At 37.9% G+C, this 17,534-nt stretch overlaps 1 protein-coding gene across 5 annotated transcripts in view; it reads left to right on the top strand.

The window, feature by feature from the left end:
* Positions 1-17,534, top strand: part of LOC140736770 (ecotropic viral integration site 5 protein homolog) — a 270,604-nt gene that overhangs the window by 160,429 nt on the left and 92,641 nt on the right. For all 5 annotated transcript variants that reach the window (XM_073062678.1, XM_073062679.1, XM_073062680.1 and 2 more), the window contains 3 exons: positions 8,252-8,410; positions 11,294-11,440; positions 13,709-13,804. In XM_073062678.1, the coding sequence (XP_072918779.1) occupies positions 8,252-8,410; positions 11,294-11,440; positions 13,709-13,804 (402 nt within the window). The remainder of the gene's footprint in view (positions 1-8,251; positions 8,411-11,293; positions 11,441-13,708; positions 13,805-17,534) is intronic.

The following is a 17,534-nucleotide window of genomic DNA, read 5'->3' as shown; positions in this document are numbered from 1 at the left end:
ACTCTCTCTACTTTAATACTAGCTATCACCCAAAAGCTATACAAATTGAAAAGCATTATGACAGGATATTCAACCACCCTTGATTGAATATGAAATCACTGTTCTTTAAGTTCACTTTGGAAGACTGGCACCTTTATGAAGTTCAGCACCCCAAGTATTGGATGAATTAGTAAGTTGGGGCTTTTTGCAGACTTATTCTTGCTGTGGTTTATGAGTGTACATTAATATTAATTAATAGACTAGACATGCAAATTAGCCCTTTACTGCAGCGAGATACTGTGTTTTTTATATGTTAGCTTATAACAAATCACTTAAAATCATTTAATCATTTTATTAAACTTAATAAATCACTTTATTAAGTGATTAAATTAATCTCTTAATTAAAAACCACTTAGTGATTTTTTTTCCCTCCCCAGGGATAGTTGAGATTCAACCAAATAAACTGGCAGAAGCATGTACTGTTTATAATGATGGCAAACACCCTAAAGTCCTACTTTACAAAGTTTACCCTCCTTGTTTAAGGACTCTGCCTTCCTGCTGAGGGAAATGCTTGATAAAGGTCCTCTGCAGGTTCTGTTCCTGTGAACTGTTGTAACCCAAACAGTTTACAAATTACAAATATGGCTATGACCCCATTTCCCAAGCAGCTGACAAATCCTTCCTGCTGGTCTCCCAAGTGCTCATTCGTATGTACGTGGTCTGTGTAAGTCAGGCATGTGCAAGCTAGGCTGGGAAGGTCCTAAAAGTATCCTACCTAAATACCTATCTTTCATACACATCAGTTATTGATAGCAGGTGTCTCAGTCAAGGTCATATATTTGAAATCTACATCAATTTGTGTAATTTTTCCAGAGGAAGGTTAATGCCTAGAATTAAGGCTTGAGGACTCCCTCTGTTTCACAGCCATCCCTAACCTAGAGTCAGAGAGGATCCTTATAGTATCTTACTTCTGTAATCCCTGAGACCAAAGGGAATCCCGATGGAGTACCCAATCATGAAGGGCACAGGCAGGATAGATGGTAAGAAACTTTTTCTGCAAAGTAAAGGTTTCTAAAAGTAGAAGGCATAGGTTTAGTAAGGGGGTTATTATTAGTATTAGATTGAATCTGAGGAAGAGCTTCACATGGAGTGATTGGAATCTGGAATTCACCGCTGGTGGGTGGTTGGAGGCAAGTATTCCCATGATAGTTAATAAATAACTACACAGGTATTTGGTTGCACAGAGAAGGCCACATGCCAAATGCTGGTAGATGGGATTAGAAGAGATGGGTCTAATACATCACGTGATGAGATGCATCATGGGTAAGATGCTCCCAACCATTGAGCCCACCTACATGAAACGTTGCCATAGAAAAGCAGCATCCATCATCAAAGATCCTCACCACCAAGGCCATGCTCTTTTCTCACTGCTGCCATCTTGATGGTCATTGTTTGAATGGCACATTGGTGCAGCTAGTAGCTGTTGCAACACCAGAGATCCAGGTTTAGTCCTGAGCTATCTGCATGAAGTTTGCTCGCACACCAGGTGATGGTTTGTATTTTTTCCAGTCCCCGAAGGTCCTCCCTTATCCCAGAGATGTGCAGGTTAGTAAGTTAATTGCCTACTGTAAAGTGCCATCGTGCTTTGATGAGTCATGGAATCTGGAAGGCTTTGTTAAGGATGTGAGGATAAAATAAAAAGCCGTACATCACGGGTAAGATCCTCCCAACCATTGAGCCCATCTACATGAAACGTTGCCATAGAAAAGCAGTATGCATCATCAAAGATCCCCACCACCCAGGCCATGCTCTTTTCTCACTGCTGCCATCAGGTAGAAGGTACAGGAGCTTGAGGACTTGCACCACCAGATTCAAGAACAGTTACTATCCCTCAACCATCAAGTTCTCGAACAAAAGGAGATAACTACACTCATTCCACATCTGGTGTTCCCACAATGGATGGTCTAACTTTAAGGGTTTTTTATCTTGTTATTTCATGCTTGTTATTTATTGCTATTTATTTATATTTGTATTTGCACAGTTCTTGTTCTAATAGATTTGCTAAATACGCCCGCAGAAAAAGAATCTTGGGGTTGTATGTGGTGACATGTTTAATCTGATAATAAATTTTACTTTGAAACTTGAACTTTCCTTAACTAGGGATTAGTGAAAATGGATGATTGATTGTCAGCATAGAGTTGGTGAACCAAAGGTCCATTTTCCTTGTATGACTCTATTACCAATCAGAGTGTAGTTTACTGCCTGAGAGCAGTGATTTATTCAGGAATATTCTGGTCAGGTGACTAAATGCAACCACCAGTTACAGTATTGATTATGCCTTCAGGTGAAGCACTGGGTTGTATTGCTTAATTTGATAGTTTTCTAAAACATTCTTTTGTGCTACCAAATTTACTGTCTTTTGAGATCGCAGAACTGCAGTTTTAATCCACAAATATTGTAGAACTGGTAAAATATAAATGCTTAGGTCCTATAACTATTTTGTAAATTCAGTAACAATTTAAATTGTCAACCTCGAAACCAAGTATTTTCTATCCTTTTCCGAATTTACGTGAAGTTAGAGGTGAATAGAAAAAGATGATCTTCAAGCAGTAATTTAATCTTGATGAACAAACATGGAAGTTTACAGTACAGATTACAGGCCCTTTGGCCCATTAAGTTAATTATATACAAGCAATCTAATAAATTCCACACCCCCACCCTCTTTCCCAAGCCCTCCAGATTTATTTTTCCTTTCAGATATTCATCCATTTCACTTTAAACTTCACATTAAATCCATCCTCTTTGTTTCCAGTCTCCAATACCTGTCCAAAGGTTCATTTCAGATTTTAACAATTCACTGCTTATAAAAGCTTCACTCATATATTGTAATCATTTCTCATGTCAGCTGCCTTTACGCTGTGTTCTCGAGTTCTTGACCCTTCAGCAGTGTAGCATGCCAGCTATGTGAGGCTTCTTGTGTGCGGAGCCAGAACAAGCACCACTGACTCCACCAACAGAAAATCCCAGGAGCAGAACAGGCTAATGGCCCAGATGTTTCTTGTAATCATTGACATTCTATAAAATATTAAGTGCAGGATTTGCCTTTGATTTTGAGGAGTAATTCAAAGTAAAGAATAGTAATAGGGAATGGTTTATAGTAGGATGAAATCTTTGCAAACATTGTCAGACCATTTAAATTTGGGACCAATTGAATCTCTGGAAATTGGAAGCGTGCAAACATATTGGAAGCTTGTTCAACCAAAGGAAAATTCAGAGGTGGGTCAAGCAAGCCATGACAAACTTTGGAAGCAGATGTGGGAATTTTAATTAGGTGAGCAGGTACAGAATAAATGATGAATGGTACAGTGAAAATTAGATCAAACAGTAGAGTTGCAAATGAGCCCCTATTAATAGCAAAAAGCAAGAGGTTGGCCATTTTAAACATTTGTAGCTGAAAAAAGCAAAAATGGTTCAGCAATAACAAGTAGACTTGGGTAATGTTACAAGCAAATGGAAAAGGGATTGATTTGGATACAAGGAAATAGACTGTAGAACAGATTAAAGGTGGGACAGGAGAAAGGCAATGTCTGTGATCCACTCAATACTTAGAGGAAGTTTTTCCTCATTCAGTATTAGTGTCAGAAGCATTGTAAAAGTGATTTCAAAAATAGTGATATTGACATGCATTTGGCATTATTTTTGACTGATATTGCTTTTGTAATTGTGTAGGTAAGTAGGAGTGGGCCAAAGATAGGTATTTGCAGGATTGTGAGTAAGCTTTTATTGATGATTCTGTGCCTGAGTAAGAATGAAATTAGGCAAGTGTTATCCCACCCAAATAGCAGTTGAAAGGACATTTTTGTGCTGTGAACTAAAGTCTTGGAGGAGCAGGACGTATCTGAGTGGGAGAGTGGGGAATGAGCCAGTGTATTGCCATTGCTAGAGCAGACCTAGAGGCAATACAATGCAGCAAACCAAAGCAAGCCAGGGTCGAGCTGAAGCCCAAAAGCAAGGAAGGACCCCACAAGAGCAAAGAAAAACCTGAGGTTTGATCGATTTAAGCATTGAGCTGAATTGGAAAGGTCAGCTCTGGTCTGGATCAAAGCAGCAGGGCTTTGTATATTTTGTATCAGACCCAGTATATTGGGTCTGAGAGTGAGGAGCGACCTGAAGGTTTAATGATTTAAGTGCTGGGCCAGATTGAAATAGTCAGTGTGTCATGGCCAGAGGAGAGAGTTCAGCTCGCTGTTCCACGAGGTTTACTCATCTCTGCCCTGAACTGAGGTTTTGACTGGCAACTAATGGACTTCTGAATCTGATGCAATGATGCCTGGCTGCCTGAACATTAGTTCTAAATGCTATTTGCTTGCTTTTATTGTTTGCACAATTTGTTTTCTCTCTCTGCACACTGGGTGTTCGATGGTCTTCTTTTGTTTCATTGGGTTTCTTTGCTTTATGGTTGCCTGTCAGGAGACAAATCTCAAGGTTGTGTAAAATATGCATTGATAATGACTGATCTAATTTTCCTCTCAGCTGCAATATCCTGCCTTCTCCCTGTGTCCTTTCATGCCCTGACCAATCAAGAATTTGTCAACTTCTGCCTTAAATATACATAAAGTCTTGGCCTTCACAACTGCCTGTGACAAAGAATTCCATAGATTCACCACTCTCTATAACTAAAGAAATTCCTCCTCATCTCCATTCTAAAGGGATGTGTCCTCTAAGACTCTCCCACCATGGAAATATGCTGCCCACATACGCTCTATCAAGGCCTTTCATGATTCGCTAGGTTTCAATGAGGTCACCCCTCGTTCTTCTGAATTCTAGTGAATATGGCCCAGAGTCGTCAAATGCTCCACGTATGACAAGCCATGACAAGCCTGGAATCATTTTTGTGAACCTCCTTTGAACCCTCTCCAGTTTCAGCACATCCTTTTTTTTTGTAATTAATTTTTTTTATTGAAGTTCATCATCAAACTAATGTTTCCATAAGATGTATTTCAGATACTATACATATATATCATATAGTCATATTTGCCACAAATCTCCACTTAATATTTATCTGAGGTTTACACATAGAAAAGAGAGGAAAGAAAGAACAAGCAAAAGGAGAAAACTATGTATAAGTAGGAAGTGATTTTTTTTTACAACTTATTCAATAATTTGTGAGAATAAAATCAGGCCTATGAGGTATTATGTAATTAAATCATTTTTCCCAGTTTGAATCAAATTGTTCTGACTTATGATTAACAAATGCTGTTATCTTCTCCATCTTGTAAATGTTCATTGTAATTTCCATCCATGCGTTTAAAGTTGGGCTCTCCTGTGATAGCCATTTCCTGGTAAGAGTCTTTTTACCAGCTACCAACAGTATATTCATTAAATATTTATCTCTTTTCAACCATTCTTGAGGTATATACCCAAAATATACAGTCTTACTTTCTAAGGGTATTTCACATTTAAAGATGTCTTGTAGGGTCTTGGAGTATATCCCACTCCAATAGTCTTTGATAACAGGGCATTTCCAGAAAATATGATAATGGTTTGCATTTTGACTTCCACAATTTCTCCAGCAAACAGGGAGGTTACTATCATAATGGGATTTCTGAGAGGATGTAATAAAATATCTTACTAAGTTTTTCCATCCAAACTCCCTCCATTTCTGTAAACTGGTACACTTCCACATACATATTATTGTATTGGGAGAAGGCAGCACATCCTTTCTAAGATAAAGAGCTCAAATCTACTCACAATACTCCAAGAGAGTCCTCACCAGTGCTTCATAAAGTTTCAACATTACATCCTTGCTTTTATATTCCAGTCCTCTTGAAATGAATACTAACATCACGTTTGCCTTCCTCACCACTAATACAACCTGCAAATTAACCTTCAGGGAATCCTGCACAAGGATTCCCAACTTCCGTTGCACCTCAGATTTTTGTGTTTTCTCTACATTCAGAGCATTGTCAACCCTTTCATTTCTTCTACCAAAGTGCATGACTTGACACTTACCAACACTGTATTTCATCTGCCAGTTCTTTGCCCATTCTCCTAATCTAAGTCCTTCTGTAGCCACCCTACTTCCTTAAAACTACTTGACCCTTCACCTATCTTCAATATTCATATCACTTGCAAACTTGGCCACAAAGCCATCAATTCCATCATACATATCATTGACATGTAGTATAAAAAGAAGTGGTCCCAACATAGACCCAATAGTCACCAGTAGCCAGCTTTAAAAGGCTGCCTTTATTCCCACTCTTTGTCTCCTGCCAATCAGCCACTGTTTTATCCATGGTGGCATCTTTCCTGTAATACCATGGGCTCGTAGCTTGTTAAGCAACTTTGTGTGTGGCACCTTATCAAAGGTCTTCTGACAATCCAAGTACACAAAATCAAGGGGTTCTCCTTTCTCCTATGTGTTATTTCTTTAAAGAATTCCAACAGATTTGTCTGGCAAGATTTTTCCTTGAGGAAACCATACTGACTACGGCTTTTTTTAATCATATGCATGGTTAAGGGGTGCAGCTGTTTTTCATACCAAACATTAGAATGGGGTAGAAATCTGAACTAAGTGACTTTGACTGTGGAATGATTGTTGGAGCCAGACAGGGTGGTTTGAGTATCTGAGAAACTGCTGATCTGAAATTTTCAAGCACCACAGCATTCTCAGAAGTTCACAGAGAATGGTGTGAAAAACAAAAATAAGTATCTAGTGAACAGCAGTTTTGCAAGTGAAAGGCCTTGTTAATGAGAGAAGTCAGATGAGAATGGTCAGACAGGTTCAAGCTGATAGGAAGACAATAGTAACTCAACTAACCACACACTACAGCAGTGGTGTGCAGAAGAACATGTGGGCTAGAGGTTGCAACGTCTGTATATGAGAGCTACTTCCGATCATTGAAGATGAGGGAGCAACTGCAGGATAAAAGGGGACAAAGTCATTTGTTTTTTGAAGAGGTGTGTTGAAGGTAGATTTAAAGATGGTAAGAAAACAAATATTAATATCAGCTCACATGGGAATGGAAAATTGAATGATCATTAGGATCAGTTGCAGGAGGTGGGTGTGGGGAGTGAGATGAGAAAAATGCATGTTTGAGGGTAGAAGCCTAGAAATCTGGCTAGATAGAATGGGGTAACACTAGCAACTTATTGGATTTTTCCCAATTTTAATGACAAAATTCTTCAACTTCTTTGCAGTATGGGGTTTGAAAGGATGAAATCTCATTTAGTTTAGTTGATGGATTGCAGTGGGGGAAAAGTATTTTACGCTAATGTAATATAAGTAATCTACACCCCCTTTTCAGCCTTCTGCCTTTAATGTTTGATGCAATTAATGATACCACTGAATTCCTTTTGGGTGGGATAACTCTTGCCTAATTTCATTCTTAATCAGCCAGTCACAAGTGAAGGCAAAATGATTGAGCAGATTGTAGCTGCACCAGTTTTATGTCAATGGGAAGCCATCTGAGATTTTGAATGCATATTGTAAATAAATTCAGTAGAAATAATGTAGTAATCATCAAAATAGAATGATGGACTTCATAGGCCAAGCAACAAAAGCATGTCAAGGGAAGACCTTTCAAAGGTTATTTACGATAGTTTATTTATTTGCCTTGATTGAAAATTGTTTAATTTCATTTCCTGTAGATAAGTGTAAGGAGAACAAAATAATTGTTACTCCTGATCTGATGCAACACAAAAAAATGAGATAAAGAACACCATAGTAATAATTTTAAAACATAATAAATATAAATATTGTATAAATACTGCATAAGATAGTTGATTGTATATCCATAAAGCAACACTAGGCTGTACATAAGATGACTGACGCGAGGTAATAAAGTAGTGGTGGAGTTGGTAGCTAGAGCTGTTGATCAGTCTTACTGCTTGTAACTGTTTTATACTTTAAAAAAAAATGTCTACAGTGAAGAAAAGTATGGCATCAGAGTTAATTGTGTATGTAATAAGGAGGACTGAAAAATATGTGTGAAAAGATATCTGAGGTGTAACATTAAGGTATATAAGATTGTAAATCTGGTAATTTGCTGAAATCAAAGTGGACAGAATGACAGGCTCAAATTTCTAATAAAGCACAATGGAATGACAACATTAGAATTATTTAATAAACCACTGATGAAGCTGTTAGGTCCTTTTGAATTTAGTATGATTGAACTGAAGACCTAATAGTACATAAGTTGTCTTTGTCTATTGGTAAATATTCCCATAACAAAATAATAGACATTTTCTCTAATTTTCGAATTGTTTCCAGCGTCATCTGGCTAGAACTACTAGCAGGTGGAAAGATTCACCTCGAAAGAATGCTGTGAGTGAATTACAGGATGAACTGATGACTGTACGCCTCAGAGGAGCAGAAACACAGGCTGAATTGAAAGAGGTTAAGCAACGAATGTTGGAACTTGAAACACAGGTACAAACAGCAGTTATTGACTTTACTGGTGAATTAAAGTTTGCTTCATAGGTTTAATGTTAACATGACTTAATGGTATAATTCTTTTTATTCCCAGTTTTATTCACTTTGTTCCTCGGGGGATACTGAGAGATCAGTATGTTGGTTGATGACCTATTTGCTGACCCCGATTGCTTTCCATTTTCTTTCTCCTAATCCTTCCTTTTATTGAGGGAAGCTAGGTACATTTTTTCTGGAGCAGAGGAAGTTAAGAGGGCAGCACGGTAGCGTAGTGGTTGGCACAAAGCTTTGCAGTTCAGATGATCCAGGTTCAATTCCTGCTATTGCCTGTAAGGAGTTTGTACGTTCTCCCTGTGACCACGTGGGTTTCTTCTGGGTGCTCCGGTTTCCCTCCACAGTCCAAAGATGTCCCGGTTGGTAGGTTAATTGGTCATTGTAAATTGTCCCATGATTAGGCTCGGATTAAATTAGGGGATTGCTGGGTGGCATGGCTCAAAGGATCAGATTATTATTACACACTATTATTATTATCAGATTACTATTCCACACTGTATCTCAATTAATCAATCGAGAACCAACTAACGTAGAAAAATTATAATGGGCATAGGTAGGATAGACTGCAGGAATCTCTTATCTTCTGATCAGAAGTGAACAAAACTAAAGGACATAGATTCAGGGTAAGGTGTAAATGAGAGATTCATAGGCTATCTGAGGGAGCCCTTTTCCAGATGGGGAGTAGAGAGTATAAAGATGTGCTGACAGAGAGTGATGGGTGTAGAATTTAATAAGCGTGTAAACAAGCACTTGGAGCCAAGAAGGCTGCAAGCCAAGTGTTGGATGATGTGAGTAATACAGATGGACGCCGCTGTTTAATGTGGCTGAATGGTTTGTTTCCATGCTGTATGAATCTATTAGACCATTCTGCTTTGGTATTCCAGGTTACAGTCCATCACTGCAACAACTCATAATGCTAATACCGGTAATCTTTATTTTTCTAACATGAGATGTAAAAGGCTATTAGTTGAAATTAGAACTAAGTTTAATTTCAGGAAGTGTTGATCACTTAAATCACGCTTTAGATATGTAACACTGTTTCTGATACCCTGTGCGGTTCCCTCTAATGACCTTTGTAGATGTCATTGTTGATAACTTTGAGGTTTACTGGAAATACCATTGAACATGACAGATCAGTTGCTTTCATCTGAATTCGGAGCAATTCGAGATGAACATCCTTTAAGATGCCAAGGGGAGGGAATCAGAAAATGAAAAGGAAGCCTGTGGTAGGGTGGAAGTCTGGAGAGATTTTGTGATGAAGGAGCACCAAGTGAACAATGATGGTGATTGGACAAGGAAGGGAGCAAAAGGTCAGTCTGGAGGAGGTGTTAAATGAGTAAAGCAGTATTTGTAATTACTGTAGGAAAACAGTGTGAAATGGAAATGTTGATTAGGTTGATTTTCTGAGACTGGGTCCAGAAGTCTGTGAGGCACATTTCTGGAGGCTGTAACACTGTGGAGCCAGAAATTGCCTCTGAAGGTGGCAAAACTAACAATAAAATACAACAATCTGTTTGCCACTGCTGGGATGGGGATATCAAATGGCTTTTTAAGAAGAATTTAACATGAGGTATTTGTGTAATAACTGAAGAACCATTAATAGAACTTGTATCTAGTTAAATTGTACTTCATCAGCAGGTAGATTATGCTAATGATAATAAGGGGAGGTTGAACAAGCGGGTTATTTTCACTGGATCATCGGAGGCTAAATGGTGACTTGATGGAAATATATATAATGATGACAGGAACAGATCGGTCTCTTCCCCCCCCACCCCCGGTTAGAAATGTTAAATACTTGGGAGCATTTGTATTACATGATAGGGAGAATGTTTAAGGGAGATGTGTGAGACTATTTTTATTTTACACTGTGTGATAGGTACTTGGGACACGCTGCCACGAGAGGTTGCAGACACAGGTAAATAGCGATGTTTAGGAGGTATTTAGACAGACATACAAGCAGGCAGGGAATAGAGGGATACAGACTTAAGTGCAGGCAGGTGGGATTAATTTGGAATAGCATCATAGTGGGTTAAAACATGGTGGATCCACGGTCCTGTTCTTGCTTAAACTGTTCTATGCAGATGATCGGTTTTCCTTGAAGTGCAGAGTTATAGTTTTGGCTTATTGAAGCTACTTATAAATTATTGCTATGGCAGAAAATTAATTATTCCTGATTTAATTCACCAAGAGATAAAACTATTGGTCTCATAGCAAAGTATTCAAGCTGTTGAAAAGTTGAAAGAAAAAAAATTAGTTAGCTGTAAGTTGGTTTTGACGGAACAAAACTTTTAATGCTGTGGTAAACAATACATATTTCTCTTGGAGGGGAGTAGAATGTCAAGTAGATTTTTTTAGCCATGAAAATAATTTGTTTTGTTGAGTTTATTCTATATACAAACAAATTTTTGATTTTGCCCAAAAAGATTCAAATGGGATTTATATTTTACTGTTTTACACTGTTATTTTTTTTATCCAATCTGGTTATGTTTAGCCAACTTGTCCTGGTCTCAAATACAGCAGATCCACTGTAGAGGGCACTGAATTCAAGCAGGCATTGATAAAAGGAATATTTTTGCTTCAGAACCTGATGATCTTCAAAGTGCCATTGCCTGTAGTTGCCTATAAGCATTATTCTCTTTTGAAAGAGTATGTGAAAATAAGTGTAATTAATTGATGTACCTGTGGAGAAAATGTATGTGATATTCCAATGAAATTAGCCTTTTTTTCCCATTATTTTTCTGAACTTGTGGAATGGGAATTTAGAAAAGGAATTTGGAAATTACAGTTTCTAATTTTTTTGTATCTGTTTCTACCCCATGGAAACCTCAGAACCAAATCAGCAGTAACCAGCTGTGTCGAGCAGAAAAAGAGTGCCGCAGCCTCCGTGAGAAGGTGCAATATCTCACAGCCCAGAATAAGGGACTACTCACTCAATTAAATGAATCTAAAAGAAAAATGGCTGAAATGGACTGCAAGGTACAGTATGTGAAGTACATTCTATTCAGAGTGAAGCAAATAATCGTAGTGACTTAATTTTTGCCAGAAAGCATTTTCTGTGAGTAGGTTATCTGCTGTTCCTCAAAAATGTGAGGAAGAAACTGAAAGAATTAACTTTCTGAGGAAATTGATGAAGAAATTATGATTTAGGTGAGAAAGTCATGTTCATAATAACAGCTCTCTGCAAAATTGTTGCAAAGAATGTAATAATCTGAGTTCATTTTGCACCTTAGCAAGTTGTTGTGAAGTTAAATAAATTGAGGATAAATAAATTTTTAAGCTAGCCATCAAAAGAATACCCATTAAAATCAAACTGGTTTGCTAGTATTTTTCAAGAATGATCACAGCATCCCAGTTCACTCTGGTTTGTCCATAATCTACCCTACTAATGTTAGGCTGGATGCCAGTTGAACTCCAAAGCTGCACCATGCAGTCATACTTGCCTTTTTTGGCCTTGTGGCTTTCAGCAAACGGCTGGGTTTCTGTGGTCATGTTTACAATACAAAGGAATCCTTGAGCAGCAATCGGGTTACATGTGATGTTACTGTTGAATTGTCATTTCACTATCTAGCTGGCACAAAAACTGGCTCTTCGGCCTACCACATTCAAGCAGACTTTATTGTCCATCTACAAAAATCCCAATTTCCAATGTGAAGACCGTACCCTTTCCAACTTAAGTGTCTGTCTAAAAGCTGTCTCTTCCCACATACCAAAGACATACAGGTTAGAGTTGGTAAGTTGTGGGCAGACTACTTTGGCACTAGAAGCATGGTGATTCTTGCAGGCTGTGTTGATTGTTTCAACAAACTTTTATTTTTTGAGGTATCTATTGTATTGGTATCTATTTTAAGGTATCTATTAAAGCTGTAATTGTACAGCTAGTAAAATTTTCTGTTACACTAAGGCTACGGGATATTGATGCTAAATTACTTGTGTAAAGCATCTGTCATGATTACTCATATTCAGGTATTCAAGTTAGTTTACACAAGTTTAATTTTGCACACCTTTGGTTATTCATATCTGTACATGCAGTTTAGATTTTGTTTTCATTAAGAATATTGCAGTACCTATAAAGCAATAATATTTTTATTAAACTTTCAGAAATCAATACCAATTCCAAAGTGCTTAATAGATTACAATATGAATTGCCAAATGAAAAGCTTCTACATTTTTGTTTAGTCAAGTATTATACTTCACTCACTTGTGCACATGAACCTTTGTGTCTTGCTCAATCCACTTGAGAGCATCTCCAGTTTACAATAACTACTTCAACATAATTGTGTTCCGGCAAATCCATCTGTAGGCAAAACCAGTATCTGCACCCACAGCAAGGTATCCTCTTCAAAGAGATTAACTCCTGCAGCTGCAAATTTATCAATATTGAAAAGCTTTCAATGTGAATTTTGCTGTAACTTACAAGCTTTTAAGTGGTTATAAAACCACAATCTCAGAAATTGCAGTCGTTTAGATGTTTATAAGATTGTAATAACTGCAAACCTGCCTGATTTCCCAAGGTCTAAGTACCCATGGGTACTTATGTGAACCAGCAAAAAATCTTGAACTGGTTTCTTAAAGTTTAAAATACTATGTATGTAATATTGGCAGTGTTTTTTCCATGTTTTTTTTTGAGAAAAGAAATACCGCTATCCAGGATAATTGCATCAAATGTGAGATAGCATTCACCAGCCGGAAGTTTAAGAAACCAGATATTTTTCAGTGAACATATTTAACTTTTGAGTCAAAAGTTTGTTTTCAGAGTACAATAGTTAATTGTTTTGGATATATTCATTAACTAGGATGAAGTTCTTCAGAATATTTCATTTCTATAGTACACCTGACGTGGTTAAATGATGCCTTTTGAAAGCATCATTTGAAGTTGAAATCAAAAACTCTGCAGTTCAGTAAAGCTTTAATGGATTAACACTCTAATTTTTATTCTTTTCCTTATTCAAAATCATTTCAAGGTTAGTGAAAATTTAAAAAAATTACTCAAGTTTTCTATATGTGAAGAATAGATTTTTGCTGTTTTTCTGCCAGATTTAATTTTTAATTGGGGAACCATCACATGAACCTTGTCTCCACTTCTCTCTCCCTCCCCCCAATCAAATAAATTTAAACCATGAAATAGTATCTTATGCTAACTAGCCTTACAAAGTATTAAAGTTTTAATGATTTCATCTAAGAGAAATCCTCTAATGTTTTACTGGATATATTATTTACCTTTTAAGTAATTTAATTTAATTTTAGAATAAAGAAGATGTGATGGCAGTAAGACTTAGAGAAGCAGAAAGCATTGCAGCCATGGCTGAACTTCGACAGAAAATTGCTGAACTGGAAATGCAGGTAATGAAAATGGAAGTTAAATTTAATGGATGTTTTTCAGTGGTCTTTCTAGATTTTACTTGATCAGAAATGTTCAGTTATAGTTTGGATTCTGATAGTTTCCAGTTAGTTTAACAAAATCTTGACACATCCTTTAACCACATTGAAATTCTGTCCAGTTCATGATGTGTCCGCTGTTGCTGAATGTGTTCCTGGTTGCTAAATCAGCAGATTATGTCAGAGTTTCCTGTGGTCTTGTATGCACATTATGATATCAGGTGTTATTACTGAACTAGTAGAGGCAGTGTGCTTCTGATTTCCTGTTTCAATTGTTGCTTTACATTTGTAGGATTACATTTCCTTAAATACACTGTAAAATTAATCCAGCATGAAAAACGGTGAATTCAAGCCATTGTACTAGAACGCTATCACTCGAAGTTTAGGTAATGGGCTCAGATTGATGTCATAGCAGTATTATTCAATGAGAATTTTTGATTTTTTAAAAACCAGGTAATAGTCAGATGAGCATGATCACCTGTGTCTTTGTTGCTTATTCATTTCTTTACCTCTGTAGATCTACAGGATAAGATTGGTTTTAGAAACTCTTCCTCAAGGTTTTGACAGGTATATTAATGTACAGTTTAAATTCAGTCTTTTTATATGGTTGACCAAAACTAATTTTTTTAAAGCTACATAGAAGTTTTATTTTTTATAACGATCATCTATTATGAGTTAAAAGGTTTGACTATTGAGGCAATTTGCTTTAAACATCTCAGCTACAACATCTTCTTAACGTGGTAGTAATCTGTTGTCATCCCAAATGCTGTGCATTATTTCACTGAGCAAAACTTATAAAAAATGTTCTTGTTGCTTTGCCTTTTTTTCCTCAGAAGTATTTCTGTCTTTTCCTCATTCAACTATCTGAAGTGATGCACAAGCTGTTTGTTCATGTCTTAATCATAGAATTTAATTGAAAATACATTTTTGAAAACGTCATAAATTTATTCTAAATGGGAGCTATTCCAACTATGTCAATACAAGTTGAGAAGTGTGTGGAGAGTAAATGAGCATTGGTTATGTTGTTTTGAATTAATTTAAATTAGTTATTTTATTAAAGCGATTTTCTTTTTATATTTTGTCTTGATTCTTGTAAAATGATGGGTTTGATGCTCCAGCTGGAACTTTCTTGCCATCATCTGTAATGTAGTAAACAGGATCAACGAATTTTCAGATGACACCAAGATTGGAGGTATCGTGGACAGGAAGGAGGGCTGTCAAAGCTTGCAGCAGGATCAGGACCAGCTGGAAAAATGGGCTGAAAAATAGCTATAGAATTTAATGCAGACAAGTGTGAGATACTGTATTTAAGAGGACAAACACAGTGAGTGGAAGGGCAATGAATGCAGTAGAACAGAAGGATCTGGGAATACAGATCCATAATTCCTTGAAAGTGGCATCACAGGGAGATAGGATCATAAAGAGAGCTTTTAGTATATTGACCTTCATAAATCAAAGTATTGAGCACAGAAGTTGGGATGTTATGTTGAAGTTGTATAAGACACTGGTGAGGCCTAAATTGGAGTATTGTGTGTAGCTCTTGTCACCTACCTACTACAGGGAAGATGTCAATAAGATAGAAAGAGTAAGAGAAAATTTACAAGGATATTGCTAGGTCTGGAGGACCTGAGTTATAAGGAAAAATTGAATAGATAAGGACTGTATTCCTTAGAACTTAGAAGATTGAGAGGAGATTTGACAGAGGTATACATAACTGAAGGGTATAGATAGAGTAACTGTAAGCAAGCTTTTTTCACTGCGGTTAGGTGGGACTAAAACAAGATTCAGATGTCATGGATTAAGGGTGAAAGGTGAGAAGTTTAAGGGGAACATGAGGGTAAACTTGTTCACCCATAGGGTCATGACAGTGTGGAATGAGCTGCCAGCACAAGTAGTGCATGTGAGCTAGATTTCAACATTTAAGCAAAGTTTGGATAGGTACATGGATGGCAGGGTTATTGAGGGCTATGGTCCCAGTGCAGGTCAATGGGAATAGGCAGTTTATAAATGTTTCGGCATGGAAAATAGGCTGCAGAGCCTGTTTCTACACTGTGCCTTTCTATGACTAAAATTATGAGCTTCCTGATGGTAACAGCAAGAAGAGAACATGGCCTGGATGATGGGGTTCCTTGATAGATGCTGAGTTCGTGCAACACCGCTCCATGTAGATGTGCTCAATGGTGGGGAGGGCTTTACCTGTGATGATTCGGGCTATATTCACTAGGTTTTATAGGCTTTTCCATTCAAGGGCATTAGTGTTTCCATACTAGGCTGTGATGCAACCAGAAAATAAATTCTCCACCACATATCTATAGATGTTTGTCATAGTTTTAGATGATATGTTGAACTTTGCAAACTTCTAAGAAAGTAGAGGTGTTGCAGTGATTTCTTTGTAATGGTGCTTGCGTGCTCTGAAATGATAATGCTAAGGAATTTAAAGTTGTTGACCCTCTTTATCTCTGATCCTCTGATGACAACTGGCTCATGGACCACCGGTTTCCTCCTCCTGAAGTCAATAATCAGCTCTTTGGTCTTGCTGCCATTGAATGAGTGGTTGTTCCATTGATACCATTCGGCCAGATTTTCAGTCTCCCTCCTCTATGCTGATTCATCACCATCTTTAATTCGGCCAACAACAGTGATGTCATCAGCTATCCCCTCTGGTTGAAGTTGAGTGAAGCTATCCCCTCTGATTCAGGAGCTTAATGGGACTCACTTTCAAGGTTCTTCATCTTGTATTTTCCATATTTATTGTCTGTTTGTTTATTTATGTTTATTTTTGCACAGTTCATCTTTTGCACATTGGTTGTCCATCTTGTGTGCAGTTTTTCATTTATTGTGTTTCTTTGTACTGTATTTACCGTGAATGCCTGCAAAAATGAATCTCAGGATAGTATAGTATTCAAAAAGCATTTAATTGGAGTGAAGGGAATTATGAGGCTATCAGGCAGAAACTTGGAAGCTTAAATTGGGAACAGATGTTCTCAAGGAAAGGTACGGAAGAAATGTGGCAAATGTTCAGGGAATATTGGTGTGGACTTCTGCATAGCTACGTTTCAATGAGACAGGGAAGTTATCTTCTGTCAGGACAGAAGATACTGCCAGTCTGAGAGGCGGACAGGTCTGCGAGCCGAAAATTGGTGCAGAAGCAGAGCCGAGGAGTCAGACATCGAGAAGAGCCATGGTAGTAGGGGACTCCATAGTAAGAGGTATGGAAAGGGGTTTCTGCGGCAACAGGCGAGATTTAAGGATGGTGTGTTGCCTCCCTGGTGCTAGGATCCAGGACATCACGTACCGATTGCAGGGAATCCTCAAGGGTGAAGGTGAACAGCCGGAAGTGGTAGTACATGTCGGCACAAATGACATCGGGAAGAAGAGGAAGGACATTCTGCAGTGGGACTTCAGAGAACTCGGAAGAAGGCTGAAAAGCAGGACTTCCAGGGTGGTTATCTCTGGTTTGCTTCCAGTTCCTCGTGCTGGAGAGGGCAGGAACAGGGAGATAGTGGATTTGAATGTGTGGCTGAGGAACTGATGCAGAAAGCAAAGATTTACATTCTTGGACCACTGGGATCTGTTGTGGGGTAGGGATGAATTGTACAAAAGGGACGGGTTGCACCTTAATAGGCGGGGGACCAGCATTCTGGCAGACAGGTTTGCCACTGCAACACGGATGTGTTTAAACTAAGTAGTGGGG

This window comes from Hemitrygon akajei, chromosome 12, assembly GCF_048418815.1.
Source record: "Hemitrygon akajei chromosome 12, sHemAka1.3, whole genome shotgun sequence".
Classification (NCBI taxonomy): domain Eukaryota; kingdom Metazoa; phylum Chordata; class Chondrichthyes; order Myliobatiformes; family Dasyatidae; genus Hemitrygon; species Hemitrygon akajei.
Note: the sequence above shows the minus strand (reverse complement) of the source record. Positions and strands in the feature narration are given on the sequence as shown.